General features: G+C 60.5%; 1 protein-coding gene across 9 annotated transcripts in view; it reads right to left on the bottom strand.

Annotated features, from left to right (window-relative positions):
• Positions 1-690: 690 nt before the first annotated feature.
• Positions 691-17,777, bottom strand: part of HDAC7 (histone deacetylase 7) — a 34,865-nt gene continuing 17,778 nt past the window's right edge. For 6 of the 9 annotated variants that reach the window (XM_074374971.1, XM_074374975.1, XM_074374973.1 and 3 more), the window contains 24 exons: positions 16,483-16,670; positions 16,257-16,347; positions 15,843-15,954; positions 15,124-15,239; positions 14,751-14,891; positions 14,322-14,413; positions 14,036-14,131; positions 13,717-13,897; positions 13,303-13,499; positions 12,885-13,058; positions 11,504-11,723; positions 10,299-10,432; positions 10,013-10,133; positions 9,754-9,803; positions 8,371-8,478; positions 7,447-7,502; positions 7,219-7,306; positions 6,256-6,375; positions 5,940-6,037; positions 4,613-4,731; positions 3,808-3,941; positions 3,425-3,509; positions 2,065-2,203; positions 691-1,893 (listed from right to left, as the gene is read on the bottom strand). In XM_074374971.1, coding sequence (XP_074231072.1) covers positions 1,848-1,893; positions 2,065-2,203; positions 3,425-3,509; positions 3,808-3,941; positions 4,613-4,731; positions 5,940-6,037; positions 6,256-6,375; positions 7,219-7,306; positions 7,447-7,502; positions 8,371-8,478; positions 9,754-9,803; positions 10,013-10,133; positions 10,299-10,432; positions 11,504-11,723; positions 12,885-13,058; positions 13,303-13,499; positions 13,717-13,897; positions 14,036-14,131; positions 14,322-14,413; positions 14,751-14,891; positions 15,124-15,239; positions 15,843-15,954; positions 16,257-16,347; positions 16,483-16,670 — 2,906 coding nt within the window. In that variant the 3' untranslated portion in view covers positions 691-1,847. The remainder of the gene's footprint in view (positions 1,894-2,064; positions 2,204-3,424; positions 3,510-3,807; positions 3,942-4,612; positions 4,732-5,939; positions 6,038-6,255; positions 6,376-7,218; positions 7,307-7,446; positions 7,503-8,370; positions 8,479-9,753; positions 9,804-10,012; positions 10,134-10,298; positions 10,433-11,503; positions 11,724-12,884; positions 13,059-13,302; positions 13,500-13,716; positions 13,898-14,035; positions 14,132-14,321; positions 14,414-14,750; positions 14,892-15,123; positions 15,240-15,842; positions 15,955-16,256; positions 16,348-16,482; positions 16,671-17,777) is intronic. The other 3 variants (XM_074374972.1, XM_074374978.1, XM_074374979.1) reach the window with 3 other exon arrangements.

Below are 17,777 nucleotides of genomic sequence, written 5' to 3'. Positions count from 1 at the left end.
GCGCCTGTCGCCCAAGGGGCCAGGACAGATGGGCAGGCTGTGAACCAGCTTGCCCCCATATTCTCCAGGCTGTGAGGGCTTGGGGCAGGTGGGAGGTATTGAGGCTCCGGCTCCTGCTGGCTGAAGGAGCCTGGCCACCTCAGAACCATAAAGACAAGTGCTGGCAGCCGGGCACCATCCTCTCTGCTTAGACTGGATGAGCGTGCCCAGGCCCGCTGCCCCACCCAGTCTCTCTTCTAGGCTCAGTAGATGCTTAAGAAGTCATGGTGCACTAGAGCAGGAAGGAACCAGTGTCTATTTCTGGAACCTTTAACTGATACACAGAGGCCCCAGGAGGTGACTGACCTGAACCCAGATGAGTCAGATTCACAACTCTAGGGAAGCCTTGGTGAGCTGGGTCTGCAGGTGACTCCGCCCCCCACCCCCTCACCTGCCTTCTGCCTACAGACTCAGCCCAGAGCGGCCGCCTCTTTATTACCTGGAGCTGGGGCAGGTGAGGGCAGCTAGGGTGTGTTCAGAATGGATCCTTCCTGTGGGCAGCTGTCACAGAAGGCCAAGGAGCTGGAGGGGTGCTGCCTCCCAGCCCATCCTGGTCCCTGCTCCTCCACACTGAATCAGGCACAGGCTGTGCTGTGTGGCTGTGTGCCCGCTGCCCACCCCTCAGCCCCAGGAGGCCCTTTCACATGCACCTTTAAAGCAAATAAAACATTTATTCTTCAGATTTTTTTTCCTTTTTTTTTCTTTTTCCTTTTTTACAAAAACATGCATACCTACAAAGGGTATGGTGGTCCTGGGGAAGACGTGCACGCGTGCACACACACTCCCTCACACTCGCGCGCGCACACACACACACACACACACACCAATACTTTCCTTCTTGGCCCCAGGCCTGGACCCCAGAAGCCTTTAAGACTTTGCCAGGGCAGCCTCCCTCCCCCATGTCTTACATCCACTCTCCCGCCCCTTTCCCCCTCAGTCAGGCTAGTCCTATGTAGGGCAGGAGTCAGCTGGGGTGGGGGAGACCCCAGAAACAGAGAAGGCTCATGGAGGGGGCAGTGACTGGGGGGTCCCTGGGGGTCATGCTGTGCTTCTGAGGGGAGATGAAGGGTTTGGCACCATTGGATCGGGAAGCACAGAACTCCAAGAGCACCTGTCTGCTCCACCAGGGCACTGAGATGGTCAACGCAGAGTGGCCTCTGGCAGGGGGCAGGGGACCAGATGGGAGGCCTGCCGATGACCGCTCTCAGAGGGAGCTTTGTCTCACTGCCCAGTGCTGGGGAGGAGGCTTCCAGAGGCATCTGAGGAAGCAGGTGAGAGGGGACCTCCCCCTGCACTCAGAGATATGGGGCCCCTGGGCTCCTCCTACTCTCCCTTACTCCCCCAATTCCAGCCCCCAGAGCCTCAGAAGGGCCACTCTGGCTGAGGCCAAGTTCACATTTCTGTGTGGAGCCTGGGGCTGTGTGCAAAGTCTGGGGTCTACAGAGCCAAGAATAGTGGTTATGGGTGGGCCCGGCTGAGCCAGTCCTCATCTGTGCAGTCCTGAGGAACGGGGGCCCAGCCCGGGGCCTGGACCCCAGGGGATAGACTCTGCTTCCGGTAGAGCCCTACTGGGGCCTGGCTGGCTACCCAGCCTGCATCCTCCCAGGGTCCTCTTTGGTCCCTATCCTAGACCCAGGGGCCTTCTCAGGCTCCTTGGGGTGACTGTTCAGGGGCTGTTCTTTGGCCCCGACTACCTGCCCAAAGGATCTCTGAAGACCCCGGGAACAGGTACTGTTGCCAGAGGTTTGAAGAGAACCAGGTCCGAAGGGCAGGGTGGGCGGGGCGGGCAGCAGATCTGCTCTGAAGCCTTAGAGAGTCATAGGTTCTTCCTCCTCCACCAGCTGCTCTGAGGTCCTGGGGGAGGGACAGGGGTGGGGATGCTGGAGGGCCAGGGGCTGCGGGAAGGGCCTTAGCCCAGCTTCCCAGGAAGCCCGAGGAGGCTGAAGTGGCTGTGCCAGGATCTGGGGTCCTCGGGTTGGGAGGGTCTGGGCGGGGAGGGGCTGTCAGCCAGGGGTCTGGCATTACCGCTCTTCCGCCAGGATGCCCACGGAGAGGGATGCCAGTGCGGTCACCGCCTCTACTTCCTCTGTGTCGGCCCCTGGCACCCTGGGCACCCAGGAGTCCGGACAGGAGGCCAGGCGCTGCATGCAACTCCAGTATTCACCTGGACAAGAAGCTGAGTCAGAGAAGGGTGGGGGACACCAGCCCTATACCTGCCACGCCACGCCTCGCAGACTGACAACGAGGCTGCATGTCTCAGGCCAAGGGCCTGAGAGTAGCAGGCATGTCCTCAGTGCCAGCTCTCACCTGCCTCTACCCTCAACATGGCACCTTCCCCGACTTCATCCCTGCAACCCTGATGGGGTGAGTAGAGCAGATCCAACGTGGCTGTGAGGAGTGCTTGCAGGGGCCCAAGGCATTCACCCACCCCTTGGCTGAAAGGCCACCACTGACCCATTCCCATGGGTGTGGGGATCCTGAGGGCACCAGTAGGGTCCCTTGCCCTTAGATGGGGCTGTGTCACAGTGACCTGATAGAGCCCCAGGTCCTGGCCTCCTGGAGCCCAGGGTCCCACTCACCCCCAGCCTCCAGCAAGGCTCAGCCCAGCACACAGGACAGGGTGTGGGCGGTGGGAAGGACACAGTGCCAGCAGAGTGGACCATGGCCGCTCTGTGTGGCCGTTGGCAAGCCACTTACCTGCCCTGGGCTCCCCACCCCATCTAGACCACAGACGTGACCATCCTGCCTACTGCTGTGAGCAGGAATGTCCATGGAGCATGGCCCGCCCAGCCCTGGCCCGGGGTAGGGCTCTGTACGTAGTGCCAGCAGCATCCTCACTGTCACGTGTGCCCCTGCTGAGCCCAGATGTGGGGAAATAAATTTTGTCCATGTCTGTATCCCTAGCATATGTCATGGGTCTTTACATAAAGCACTCCACAGATACTAAGGTGAAGTTGAAAACTTAAAGTGCTTTACAAATGTGGGGTTATTCTAAGACCCACCCCCCAAAGCAGGCAGAGCTCCTGAAAGCCTGTGGCCAGGATTCAGGGTCAAGAGGGAAACCAGCAAACTTCCAGCAAACAAGGCCTGAGTGTTGTTGCGGGTGAGGCCCCAGCCTAGGGCTGTAGCTGGAGATGGGAGGCCAGTCCTGCCTGGAGGAGGCCACTATCTGCCTGTCCCCACTGGGTCCATCTGGAGAGCTCTAGGGGTATCCACTCATGGGTAGGGGGCGGCCCCATCATTCCCCCGGGGCACTTTATTGGAGCAGCAGCAGAGCTCCTGGCCTGGCTGGCACTGGAAGCCCTGAGGCCCTGGTCACTGGGGGCAGCAGACCCGTGAGGTTCTCCCAAGTCTGGGGTCAGCAGTGTCCTCTCCCCCCACTCACTGTGCACCCGGATGACAGCTTCCAGAGAGCGGATGGCGTTGAGGTTGGGTTTCTGTTTCCAGCCTTCTTCTGAGAGGGGATCCACCTACAGAAGACAACAGTACATCAGTCACCCATCTCTCAGGGCCCCACAGGCCCAGATCGCTCCCACCCCAGGGCCCTGGCTTTCCAGGCACCACGGGCATGTGCTCCTGGCTCTGCCTAGGGCAAGAGACACTGGCCCAAGGTCTGACCTGGGGAAGAGGTGCCCACCCTATTCCCCTCATTCCAGGCCTGGCCACCCCACCCCACCTCATCGGTGAGCCCTTGGGGAGGCCCCCCTGTCTATGTGCTCCTCAGGGCGGTCCTGGGAGAGCTAGACTCCCTGCCCACATGCACCTCACCTTGTTGCCTAGAAGAGCAGCCACACAGGCCTCGGAGGCGTCACAGATGGCTGTGAGGTCGTGGCCACCCTCCAGGGCCAGCACCACCGCCCCTCCCGCCAGGCTCATCAGCTGCTGCGTCATGTACCCAAAACCTGGAGGTTGGTGGAGGGGGGTGAGTGGAGGAGAGGTGGACCCTCTCGACCTCTGTTATTTCCCTGCTTGACCCCTCCCTTATAAAGAGTGACTCAGATGTGTAAATCTCTATTTTCCTGAGTGCTTTCATGTGGAATCCCCTGTAAATCTTATTAGTATGCCTCACTGAAGGCTCAGAGAGGTAAAGGGCAGCCAGTAAGTGGCAGGGCTAGGACTTGAACCCAGGGCATGGACACCAGCCTGTGTCTTTTTCACTAAGACACACCATACTCGTCTCTGTCCTCCAGGCCCCATGGCCCCGCAGGTGGAGTGGGCTCCCCACAACCTGAGAACACAGCTCCTTCACACCCTCCCAGAGAAGCTGCCGGCCCAGCCTGGGAAGGACACAGTTGGGATGGGGAGGAGGGGCATCCTGTGGCTGAACTTCCTATCTATGGGACTTCAGTCCCCAGGGTGTGACTTAGGCCTTCCTGGGGCCTAAGTCTGTGCTGGGGCCCTGGGCTGTGCTAGGGCCAGGAGAGCTCAGCGAATTCCCGGCCAGCTGCAAATCCCAATCCTCACACTCCCAGCCCTGGGTGGGCCACTGCCACCTCCCCCGGGACTTGGGCAGTGCTAGCCCTCCCGCCTAGCCTTCATTCCCCGCACCTCCCCTGGGCTGGGTCCTCCTTACATTTGGCGGAGACGCGGTAGCCACCCAGTGGGGGCGGGTGACCCTCGGCAGCATCAAACCCGGCTGACACCAGGACCAGGTCCGGAGAGAACTCTCGGGCGATGGGCATCACGACTCTCCTGAGTGACAGAGGGTGTGAGGAGAAGGGGGCTCACCACAGAGGCCGGGGGCCCTGCCTGGTGCCAGTCCTCTCCCAACTCTCCTGTGGGGCACCCCGCTCTTAGAAGTCCCAGACACCCAGTCTCCCAGCAAGATGAGGGGATCCCTCTGACTTCCTTGACCTTGCCTGCCCACCCATGTCCCTGGCACAGCCTAAGGACTCAGCCTCCCAGGGGTCTTAAGGGCCAAGAGGCTGGAATGAGCCAAGGATGGGGCACCGAGGGGATGAAAGAGGAGTGTGTGTGTGTGTGGGGGGGTGCAGTGGGCAGGACTATGGGGAAGGGACAGGTCACTAAGCCTCAGGGACTGCAGACACTCAGCACTTAGCTGCTACGCACTCAGGACTGAGTTGGCCACACTTCACCACTTGCCACTTGAGAGTTAACCTGTGGGGAGACCCTAGGAGGTCCTGGGCCACCAGATCCACACTCGTCCTCTGCCCCTGCTGGCCCCTCACAGCTGCCTCCCTCCATCCCTCACCCAACTCTGGGGTCCATTTTGATGTCTTTCAGGTCCCTGGTCTCTGGGCACACAGATGCCAGGGACCCCAGCCCAGGGCTCCTACAGAATTAAGTCTCATGGAGAATACCTCAGAAAGATATTTGAAGGCCTATTTCCAGGGTTCTCTGTTTTCCAACTAGAGTCCAGGGACCCCAGAGGGAAAGATACAAGGGCACCTGAGCCCAAAGCCGCCTTTTCTAGAATGGCTTTTCTTAAGCAACTCCCCCAATAAGGACTCCATCTGTCTGCTTTCCCTCTTTCTCTACAATTTAAGTTTCTCATCTCGTGCACAAAGCCCACCTCCTCCAGGCAGCCTTCTTTGACTGAATGTAGTAGCTCTGTTCACTCCACCCTGCCTGTCTCCTCGTGCTCAGTTCACATTGGCTCCTGGTAACATGTGAATTATAAAGCACCCTTTGACCTTTTCATTCTCTTTCCTGTCTTCCCACAGGGACTGGTGGCCCCAAGAGGCCAGTGTAATGGTACCTTTCCCTTTGTTTGTCTCAGTCCATAGGCCCACTCTGAGGTTGGTTTATAATGCCTAGTAACTGGATGAGGACAAGCTGATAAGCCTCCTGGTCACCTCCAACCTGGTGCTATTGGGAAAAGGGGTAGGAGAGGGTGGTCTTCTTGGGTTGGGCCTCCTCTGGGCCCCCGGAGCACTTACCTGAAGGCAGCCAGGTACTCAGGATCCCCCATTGGGGGGTCGAGACCTCCAGCCCAGGCCACGTTGACATTGAAGCCCTCACCGCTGCCAGCTCCCACCTGGAAAACAGGAGGCACGAGAGACGTGAGGAGAGCAGAGTCCCAGGAGAGGAACCCCAGGGTATCACTGCTGCTCCACCAGCTCGTCCAGCCTGTTCACTTCCAGGTGGAGAAACTGAGGATCAGAGAGGCTAAACAGTCTGCCCAGGATCACACAGCTAGTTGTGACAGAGGCAGAGTAAGGGCCACAAGGGAGAGTCGGTGGAAGGTGTGGTTACCTCATCCACAGCCCCACTGCCCGGGAAGAAGTTGCCGTCATCATGGCGATGAAGGGAGATGTAGAGCACACTGGGGTCCTGGTAGAAGGTCTGCTGGGTGCCGTTGCCGTGGTGAACGTCCTGTGCAGGGAGATGGGCAGTGGATTAGGGCAGGTCTGAAAGCAGACAGATGGAGACTGGGACAGGTTGGAAAGGTTTCGAGATCAGTGACCATCCTCAGAGTCAGGAGTCCAAAATGGTGGTGAGGACATGTTGGGAACCCATGCCACTGCGTCTTGTCCGAGGTCACAAGAGTGATGCAGGTGATCAGAAACCATGCTCCATTACAGAGGGGCAGGACCAGGAGAGCCATGGTAGCTCACAGGACCGTGCATGGGTGCAAGTGTGGAAAGTTCCTCCACCCTCCTCCATTCTGTGCAGATGTCTGGGCAGAGTGGTTAGTTAGACGCAGGTCTTCTAGAGGTAACAGGCCTCGGTTCAAATCGTGGTCTCTGGCTTCCGAGGTGTGCGGCTGTGTGCAGGTTACCTAACATCTCTGTGCTCACTCCCCTATCTGTAAACCGGTCATAGACAGGATGAAACAAATGATGCATGAAACCGGCAGTGTCTAGATGTGATTAGTGGTATGCCGATGTTATCTGCTTTTATTCTTACTGTCCCTACCTGTAGGGGAAACGCAGAGATGATCAGATCTGCAGAAAGAAGCCAAGAGGCCAAAAGACAGCATTCAAATGGCTCCTTGTGGGAGCTGGTTATGGCTGAGGCCTTCCCACACAGTCTCCTCCAGGCCCCACAGTGGCCCCGTGAAGTGGGCATTTCCCTCGCCTGCATTTTACACAGGGGGACACTGAGGCTCAGGGAGGCTATGTAGAACTAGGACGTGGAGCCACGTCTTCTGACGCCCGGCTCAGCGCTCTTTCCACAGGGCTCTCCGACCCACAGGGGCCAGGAGCCGGGACCTACCCAGTCCACGATGAGGATCTTCCCGGCCTTGCCGTGTTGTTGCAGCTGCCGGCAGGCAATGGCCACTGAGTTGAAGAAGCAGAAGCCCCTGGGAGGAGACGAGAGTGGTGGTGCCAGCCCATTCCCACTCCAGCCTCCTCTCTCCACCTGCCCCTGGCCCGGCCTGATAGGAAGGCCCTGGGGGCCTGCCCCCCACCTCAGCCCACCCCAGCCTCCCTGGGGCCTTACATGGCTGTGGAATGGTCTGCATGGTGTCCTGGGGGCCGAACCACCGCAAAACCGTTCTGGAAACAGAAGGAATGCTTGTCAACCAAACGGCCAGCCCCCAACCCACATCTCCATGAAAGGACCACATGGCAAACAGCTGCCTGCATGACTGACCGGGGACTGAAAGTGCCCTGCCCTCCCCTGTCCTCGGCCCCAGACCGTGAACACATAGCCTCCCACCCCAGTGGGTCCTGGCTGTTAACACTTTGTAATAACCACAGCTTTTTTCTTGGGCAAAATCTCTGTGCCTGGCACTGTGCTCAGCCCTGGATTTCATCCTCACAACGGCTCTGAGGTAAACGTTACCTAATCCTCATAACACCTCGGTAAGATAAACATTATTATTATCTCTAGTTTGCAGACAGAAGAAACCTGGTGCTGAGGCAGGTTAAACAACACATGTGAAGTTGCCTGGTTGTGGTAGAGCCAGGACTCGGCTATGAGCTCCTGAACAGCAGGGGGTGTGGACCTCAGCACAGGCCCCCGTGAGGTGCCCGGCCCAGAGCAAATGAGCACGGGGGCTAACCCAGTCTGTAAAACCCCAGCACCGCAGAGAACTAATCTGCCAACACACGGGGCTCCCGAGAGGCTCTGCAACTCGCCCGCGGTCACACAGTGGGTCTGTGTCAACCGATCCTGGATGCTCATGACCCTGTGTCTCTTAGAGACCACAGGGCCAGGGTCACAGTAGCTTGAGTCTCCATCGAGGAACATGAGCCTAGGGTTCAGATCTCATCGTGGTCCCCTGAGCTCTCAATTTCCCTTCTAAAACCCTACAGTGATGTCCAAGAGGGGTGTGACATCTGGGGTGTTGGGTCCTTCCCGCTGCCCCATCCTGCGCCTCCCTCCTCCGTGGCTGGCCCACCCTCCACTTGAACCTCCCACCTTTAGCTCGCGGGAGGCCACTTTGAAGGCGAGGTCAGTGACACTGCCGGCAGCCCAGCGGGCCGCGTTGGAGGAGTGCAGCTCGTTCCAGATGGTGTCAGTGTCCACCTGCGGGGGCCAGAGTCAGGGCCCGCATCATCCAAGGCTTCCCACAAGAGCCAGGGCCCGTGGGGCAGTGCCCACCCCATGGCCAGGACCCCAGGGCAGGGAGCTGGGCAGACAGCGCTGCCTCCCCAGGGCCCCACCGCCCAAAGGCAAGGCCTCCTGTGTCCCCCAATCCCAGCATGGCTTCTCCTTCCCAGCTTTAGACCATATCACCAGCCCGCATCTGGCCAGCACTCTGCCGGCAACATGGCGCCTGCCTCCCCAGTCAGAGAAGGGGGCATGGCGTTACCTGGGCGGGACTTGGGGTTTGGGCCTGGAGAGGGTTTTAAGCCCCAGCTGACTCTGCTCAGGCCCTCGGGACGGTCGGAGCTCGAGGGGCCGTCTGCACCACTGTCTTCCACTCGGGGCCCCTAGCCCAGGCTGGGAGGCCCCCCAAACCCAGTCCCTGGGCCTCAAGGCTAGGGAGGGGCCGGGGGGCGTGATGGGGAGATGGGGAGGGCGAGGCGGACCGAGAGAGGCGAGGAAGGCAGAGAGAGTCGCAAGAGGCTGGAGAAAGAGAGAGAGACAGAGACAGAGAGGGAGAGGAGGGAGGAGAAAACAGAAGTAACAACAGTTGGAAAAATCAGAAAGTGGCAAGAAATGGGAAGTTGTGAACAGGGCGCTGACTGGCTCCCAAACAGCCCCCCAGCTACAGCTCCCACGTCCCTCCAGAACTGGGCTTCCATCCCCTGCCTCCACGCACCCGGCCGGGGAAACCATCGCAGGGACCATTCTAGGAGAGGAGAGCACTGCCAGAGGGGCCGAAGTCTGCAGGCAGGTAAGAGGAAGTGGGGAAAGCTGGGGCATGGGAGGTATGTGCTTGGGTCGCAAAGGACGCTGAAGGCACCCCCACCCCCCAGGCCAGACACCCCGGACTCTGCCTGGAGGCCCACTCCAGGGAGGCAAATTGGCCAGGAGGCCGGTGCAGAGTGGCCCATCCTGACTACCGGGGTCTCGTGAAGGGAGACAACCCCAAACCCCAGGCTGGGCCCCGCTCTTTGAGCCTCTTTGACATTTACTCGAGGCCTTCTAAGTGCAAGGCACGGGCTCCACGCTCAGGAGGACAGCCCCACCACCAGGAGCTTCCAGCTGGCAGAGGGACAGTGGGGGAAAGCCCCCGGCCCGCTGGGTCAGGCAGAACCACAGGAACAAGCAGGCAGGGGCTGGGCCTGGGAGAACGGAAGGGAGGAGACTGAGAGCCCGTGGCCTTGCGCACGCACGAGAGCCCGGCACACTTACCCCAACCCCGCCACAGGGCAGCATCACGAACATCCTCTGAGCCAGGAGCCCTGCGGGGAGAGGCCCAGGGCAGGGGCTGAGAGGAGGGCAGACAGGGCTCGCGGTGGGGCGTGCAGGTGGGCAGCAGAGGGACAAGGGGTGGCCTGGGACGTCCAGGATGCTGGAGGGGCAGGCTGGGCAGAGCGAGTCCAGAGCACAGGGGAGACGTGGGCTGGGTGAGCCAGGGGAGTCGGGGGCCCCAGCACCGTCAGGCCCCTACCTGCCAGCTTCCCATTGTCCAGTTTGAGGCGGCTGAGCGGGTTGGTGCCATAGAGTAGCACGTGCCGCTCGGAGTGCACCGACTGCAGCTCCTCCAGGGAGGCCTTCCGGCCCCGGAGAGACTGAGGAGGGACCCACAGAGCTCCTGAGTCCCTGCTCAGCCCGTCCCCTGCGGTTCCCACCACCCTGCCGGCCCCTCATTTCACCCCAGCTCCAGGGCCTCCCAGCCCCTTGCCTTCCAGGACCCGCACCTCTTCCTATCCCGCAGCCCCCACCTGCCTCCTCACCTCACACTGGCTGCGGAGCCCCCGCTCCAGCAGCCGGGACCAGATGCTCTGGATCCGGCCCGCGTGCTCTGGGTGCCTGCTGTTGTCCCCACAGGAGCACTGGTGCTTCAGCATGACCGAGTCATAGACCAGCCCTGGGGGGAGCCGGGGTCAGGGCCAGGACCCCAGGGAGTCCCCGCCGCCACCCACACCCCCACCCCGGTGAGGGCAGATGGCACCCACTTGGAGCCAGGCCAGGCACACGCCACACACACCCACACAGTCCCTCCTGCGCCATCCTGGTAGCTGGGAAGCCCATGGTGACACTGGGCCGTGTGACAAGACAGATGCAGTTCTGGGGAAGTGACCATTCCAGCCTGACTAGCCAGATGCTCAGAGGGCCCTGCACACCGCCAGTGCGAAGTCACTTTCCGCACATCTCAGGACATCAGTGATCGTCAGAATGCTCACACCACTTGACCCAGGGACGCCACTCCTGGAGAGCGACCCTCAGTGACAAGCCCAGGGATGAGGGAAGACTTATGTTCAAGGAAATTCAAGTGAGGAAAAATGAGTAGCCACCTAACTGCCCAACCAATAAAAAACACTTAAACAAAAATAAAATACTGTGATGACATACTATAAAATACTATTTTTAAAGATTATTTCACAGTGTTCATAACGTATAAACTGAATAAAGCGGGGTATAAAACGTAGCCACAATGAACAGTATATATGATATGCATTATACATGTGGCCAAAGACTGGCCTGAAATATGGCCACGTTTATGGGGGGGAGCGGTTGCCCCTGGGTGGTGAGATACTGGTTGGTGATTTTTATTCTACTCTTATGCTTTTTCTGTTTTTCAAAGTCTCTAAAATGCTTTTGAGTTCTTTTCACGGGCAAAGCAACAATAATAAATATAATTTTTGAATGCCCTGAACTAGTTGTCAGGAGGCCCGAATTCTTAGCCTGGCCAGGTTGCCAGCTTGCTTGTGACCACGAGCCTGTCCCCGTCACTTTCCTGAGCCTGGGTCTCCTCAGTTGTCAAATAAGAACAGCCACCTGATCCATCTGCTCCATGGGATGCTGGGTGGATCTCCCAAGACTAAGAACGTGGCCTCAAAAAATGTCTTGAGTGAACCATGACACAGACGTGGACTCATGCCCCAAACCCCTGTGTGCCCCTAGCCCCTTCCTCCTGCCCCTCTAATCCGGGCCTCACCTGTGGTGAAGGGCAGAGTCCTGGTGGGGGTCTCTGAGCTGGGCAGGACACGGGCCTGGCTGGCGGGCTCCGGGGTAGGCAGTGAGGCGGGCGCGGCTGGGGATGACTGAGCCCTGGACAGGGGCCGGTGACCGCCCTGGGCCAGGGGAAGCAGCATAGAGTCCCCAGTGCCTCCCCGGGGGAGCCGCCCGGCCAGTCGCTGCTGCTCCCAGAGGAACACCTGAGGGACACAGGGGGCCTCAGTCTCCCGGGTCTCAGGGTCCTGCTCCATCTGCCTTTGCCTATGGCCTTGGAAACCTCCAGGCAGGCTTCTTTTTTGGATAATCCTCTGACTCTGCCTCCCACTGGGCTCTGGCCTTTGACTCTCTCAGCTCCCTGCCCCCATTAACCCCCATAAAGATCAGCACCCTATTCCACCAGAGCTCCCTGGGCCCTCAGGACTCCAAAGCCAAAATGGGTGAGAGGCCTTGGGCCCAGCCCTGTCCAGGATCTCCTTGTCTCCAAGGACTGCCAACAACCCAAGGACTCGGGGCCCTGCGTGACCACACACGTGTGTGTACTGTTACCTCGTGTTACGGGCTGAGCGGCGTCCCCCTCCCACCTCATATTTATGAAGGAACTCCTAACCCCCAGTACCTCAGAATGTGACCTGATTTGGAAAAAGGGTCTTTATAGAGGTAATCAAGTTACAATGAAGTCATTAGGGTGAGCTCCAATAGGACTCCTGTCCTTATGCAAGGGGAAGCTGGACACAGACATGGACAGAAGGGAGCCCATATGAAGACACAGGAGAAAACAGCCATCTACAGACCAAGGAGAGAGGCCCGAACACCTTCCCTCACAGCCCTCAGAAGGAACCCGCCCTGTCAACACCTGTATTTCAGATCTCTAGCGTCTGGAATTGTGGGAAAATAAACTTCTGTTGTTTAAGTCACTTGGTTTGTAGTGCTTGTTACAACAGCCCCAGCAAACAAATATCCTGGCTCGACTCGCATGGTGAGAACCCTCTGGATGGAGTGCCCCGGGCCCCGCTGTACCCCACTTCCTGCCCTAGCACCTTCCTGGAAACGGTACTGCAGGTCGCAGGAGAGAAGTCCTAGGGCAGGAATGTGTAGGGCTCTGTGAAAGGCCAGTCTCGCTGCTGGACAAGGGACATGGCTTTACCCGGAGACTGGAAGGCTGCTGGGTGGTGCACGCATGTGTATGTGTACGTGGTTGCACATATGTGTCTGTCTGCCTGTACATCAGTGTGGATTTGGCAGAGCCACTGTGGCTCCCAGAGCTGCTGCCTGCACGGATATCCTATGTCCCTCCCTTCCATCATCACTAGGCCCCAGTCTCCTGACTACACCTTCCAAGGGGCACCTGGGCACTACCATACCTGCTGGTGCTGCTGGAGAGAAACAGGGCCTCTGGCCTCATGCTGCCCATGGCTGGACTCCCTGTGGTCCAGGCCGTCATCCCCCACTGGCCCCACTGCCCCACTGTCCGTCTCGAGGTCCTCAGCTGAGGGTATCTGCCGCAGTCGGGGCTTCTCACTCGGCTTGGCTGGCCTCTGGGGAGGGGAGATGCCTGCTGAGGAACGTGCTGGGGCGCAGAGTGCAGGGCAGGACGTGGTGGGCTGGGCGAGGCAGCCCCTCATCTTGCTGGGACTCCAGTGGCCACACAGCTCTGGGCCACCAGGAGCGACATGCCCCCTCTGGCCCTCAGGTCTCTGCCCTCCTAAGTGTCCCTTCTTTCAGCCCCCAGGGGCCCACTTAAGCAACCCCTCACCACTTCCCCTACCCAGTTCCCCTCACCTTGATCAGCTGGACGTGAGGTTTGAGCCGCTCCAGGCGGGGCTGCAGGGGGCCCAGCGGTGGAGGGGCGGTGGCGCTTGGGGGCAGGGGCTCTGAGCGGGTCCGGCTCAGAGGCCGGTGGAGGCCTGACCCAGAGAGCCGCTCGGTGGTCAGTAAGGACTGGGCAAAGTGGAAGGGCAGGGGCCCAAGCCCGGGCACTGGAAAGAACGGGGTAGGGGGCATAAGGAGGGAACCAACTGCAGGGAGGAAGGGAAAGAAGCAAGGGCAGAGGGTTGGGGGGAAGGGACTCCGCAGGGAGATGCACAGGAGGATGGGGGGCTGCCAAGGGGGCAGGAGGATGGGACCCTTCCCATGCTTGGCCCTTAGAAGGGTGCAGGGATCCAGGCCCTCTCCTGGAGAAGCCGTGGGACTCACCAGTCAGTAGAGGGGTGTGAGAGACTGAGGGATCCAGGAGGAGAATGGGCTGCAGGCGAGAGGGCAGGGGGCCCCCAGCGTCCGACTCCAAGGCATGGGGCAAGAAGAGGGGAGCATGGGGGCTCCCCAGGACCGGCCCCCGAGGGCCCATAGTAGGATGGGTCCTGCGGTCACCATCAGTCTGGGGGAGAGAGAAGGCGCAGTCACAGGGGAGAAGATTCCCACAGGGAGAACAGTGAAGGCCATCGGGTGAGGAGCAGGAGAAGGGAGTGAGCGATCTCGGGAGCGTGGAATGGGGGAGGGCGCCTCAGCCACTCACCCTGGCAGGGGCGGGCAGCCCCAGCGTGATTGTGGGCAGCAAGGCGAACGGGGCCAGAGAGGTCTCCTGCAGCCGCAGCCGCTGGCCCAAGAGCGCCTGCCATGGGGAGCAGGGCAGGGGTCACTGGTCCCAGACCTCTACCCCGGGGTACGCCTTCCCCGACACCCCGGAGGCTCAGGTCGGGGCTGCCCAGACGCTGCGGCCCCAGCCTGGTCGGGCCGCTTGCTGACAGGACGGCTGAGCCTCAGAACTGCCCCCAAGGGAGCCCAGCCGGGCAAGGCCTTACCTCAGAGCCCAGGACCGGGTTGGGGCCGTGCTCGCTGTCATTGGGGGAGCTGCACCCTGAGGCTGGCGTGCTGCTACTACTGGGGGAGGAGTCTGAGGGTCGGGGAGGGGAAGAAATCGTCAGGGGCGTGGCCAGGGGCGTGGTCAGGAGGGTGGGCCAGGAACAAACCCCTTCCCCAGTGGGCGAGCTCTGCTTCTTGCTTTCTTCCCAAAAGGGCAGGAAGAAGGCAGGTCCCCGCGGGTCTCCAGGGGGACACGTTATTTTTAAGGTGGCCCTTCCAGGCGGACTTCAGCGTAGCCAACAAAGCAAGGGCTGGCGTTCAACTCCCCTCTGGCGAGTGTGGAGGACACACCCTCCAACAACCACCCACCGCAGCCCCGAGGAGGGCACCCCTGCCTGGGCGGGGCCTGACCCCTGCCAGCAGCCTACCCTGCTGGGCCTCACCCCCTAGGGTCTCTGCCGGCCGACGGCGGAGGCTGGGCGGGGCGCTCTCCTTCCGGAGCAGCGGGTTCTTCCTCCGCTCCAGGGACTTCTTGGGCTTGTAGCGCAGCTTCAGGTTGGGCTCAGAGACTGCGAGGGCAGCGGCGTTACTTAGCCCCAAGCCTACCCTCCCCGTCTCTGCCCCTCCTTACCCCTTCCCAGTCATCTCTGAGTCAGGCAAGAGAAGACAGTGCCAGAGAGACCTCCGTGTGCAGAACCCCCCACCCCCCGCCCAGCCAGGTCCCCTCCCCGCCACACTCCTGACCAGCGTCCAAGGTCCACCCCCTTGCTCCCCTGGAAGGTCCCGGCCTGTGCTACACACCTGTCTTGCGCAGAGGGAAGTGTTCTGGGGGGTCACTGGGAAGGCTGGGAACAGGAGGCAGAAAGCTGCTGAGCACAGAACGGGCAGCTCCTTCCGTCTCCAAGGGCTCGAGAGTTCTGTGGAGTGAGCGCCAAGGCTGCCTCAGAGGAGCAGGGATGCCTAGAGGCCTGGCAGCCACCTCATTCCACCATTTGGGACCTGCTAGGGCAGGCAGCGGCCAGCAGGGCTGGGCAATGCGTGGCCGGCAGGAACAAGGGCCACCTCCAGGGGGCAGCACTGGGCCACCCATCCTACCAGCGGTCCCCTGGTAATGCCGACCTCCAATCTAGGCATAGGAGCCAGAGTCGCAGGGCTTGGGTGAGGGCCAAACTCAATGGGAGGAACCTGCTCTAGGAATCCGGATAATTTTGTGCTCAAGGGAAGACATAAAGAGAGAAGAAAGCCAGTATGGTGTGCGTGTGTGTGGCGGTGGTGGTGGTGGTGGAGGGGTACCTTGCAGAGAGGCAGGGCCTCAGGTTGGGTAGGGAGAGGTAATTACAGGACACAAGAGGGCCGGTGTCAGTAGGAGAGGGGTTCAGGAGAGGCATGATTAGGGGTGAGGATCAGGTGACAGGCAGCCCAAGGAGGAAGGGGCAAGTATGTGTGTGCTCACAGGCTGACATACGGGGAGGCATGGCCAGGCAGGGACACAGGGAGCAGGTGGGAGAGGGAGGGAGTACCTGTAAGGAATGCTGGGGCTATTGGGGTGGACTGTTCTCTCTAAGGCTGCCTGCTGTTTCTTCAGAATCACCTCTGCCAGCTTCTGCTTGACCACACTGCTGGCTACGGCACCTGCAGGGGCAGAAGTCATGAGTGGGCTGGAGGTGAGTGGACAGGTGGCCTCCCTGGAACATTCTCTGCCCATTGCCCCATCCACACCCCCAGGATGAGGTGCCCCAGGGACTCCTGAGGTAAGAGCCAAGCCTGAGGCCCCACCCCTTCTGTGAAGTCTCCAGACTCTCCCCTCACCCCCACCCATATTCACAGGCAGAGCCAGGCAAGCAAAGGGAGACCAGGGCTGGAGTGGCTCCAGACCCCCCCACGCCCACACAGCGGGGGCATTGACACTGAGCTGGGGCAGCCTCCGTCCTTACTTCGCTTGCTCTTGTCCTTATTGAGGAGCTGCCGCAGCTCTTGCTCCTGCTGCCCCACCTGCAGCTCAGGCATCGGCGTGTCCATTGAGAGCTGTGGGGGCAGGGCGCCCGGGAAGGGGCAAAGATTGAGGACAGAGACAAGGTCTGGGGAGGCGGAAGGGAGGGAGGGGGGCTGGGTCTGAGCTCGAGGACAGGCCGCAGCGGGTATGGGGCACTGTGTCTTTACCCTCATGGGCTCCACTGAGTGCTGGGGCTGCAGGCCTGCCAGGAAGAGGTGGTGGTGCAGGCGCTGGGGGTGCTGCAGGGCCAGCAGCGTGGGCTCCGGCGGGGGCTCCACCGGGGGCCGCTGGCCCACCCGCAGGTCCATGGGCTGGGGCTGGGGGCCTGGTGTGTCTGCACGGGGTCCGGGGCAGCCTGAGGACACAGAGAGAGGGCGGGGTCAGCCGGAAAGGTTGTCTGTAGGTGCACGGTTACCTAATCAGCCTCCTTCAGATTCACTTGACGTTGGCAAAACACCCTCCAGGGGCCTTTGCCTCACCGCATCCTCACCACGGTCCTGCAAGGTAGGTATTTTCAATTCCATTTCACCCACGAGAAAGGAGGTCACATAAACTACACAGTCCACCGCTGGTGGCATTTCAGTGGAGCCTTCTGACTCCAAGCACAGTGCTTTTCCACCAAATAGGTTGCCTCTCCAGGCCAGTGTTGGGGGCTGTGAGGATTTCGAGATCAGCTGAGGGCCCTTTGGTGGTACCTTCTGGGCCCTGCCCTCTTCTTCCCTTCTTCTGCCCTGGAAAGAGGATTTGGCCCAGCTGCCCCCTGATGAGCTGTGCCCAGATACACAGCGATGGGACAGACAATCCCCTTTGTTCAGCCTCCAACCCCAAAGGGCATCATAGGCCCTACAATCGCCACCCTCCCTACTCCATCCCAGGCCACACGGTAAAGAAGTGCCTCAAACCTGCAGCCAGCCCTAGTCCGCACCGTGGGCCTGCACGGCCCCCATGCCCTAGGGGCCTGCTCCTGGGCACCCTCACACCAGCTCTGGGCCTGGCACGCTGAGGACGGCAGGCTCAGCTGCCTCTTCTCCAGTGTCCCCTGCACCCACGCCAGGAGCACCCTGCCAAGCCTGTGGATGCAGGGGCTATTTATAACTAGCTGCCAGACCAGGTTCTCTGCCAGCACTGCCAGCTGGGCCAGGCCGGGCTCAGCAGCCAGAGACATCCCGAGGTGCTCAGAGGTGGAGCTGCTGCAGGAAACGGGGAGCCGGTGGGGCTGGGAGCAAGTGCCCTCGGACAGAGCACACAAGCAGGGAAAGCTTTCTGGAGAGGCTCCCTTCAGCTGGTCCAACACTGCGCGTCCCCCATCGGGGCAGCTACAGGCTGTCCCCTGGGCCTGAGTGGAGGGGGGACTGGAAGGCACTGTGGCAAAGCACCCTCCAGGATGTCAGGAACCAGCCTCCAGACCCAACTCAACCATTATCTCAACAGCCATAGCAGACGTGCACACGCGCTGCAAATC

This window comes from Camelus bactrianus, chromosome 12 (genome assembly GCF_048773025.1).
Source record: "Camelus bactrianus isolate YW-2024 breed Bactrian camel chromosome 12, ASM4877302v1, whole genome shotgun sequence".
Classification (NCBI taxonomy): domain Eukaryota; kingdom Metazoa; phylum Chordata; class Mammalia; order Artiodactyla; family Camelidae; genus Camelus; species Camelus bactrianus.
The sequence above is the reverse complement of the archived record's forward strand: the minus strand, read 5'-3'. Positions and strand labels throughout refer to the sequence as shown.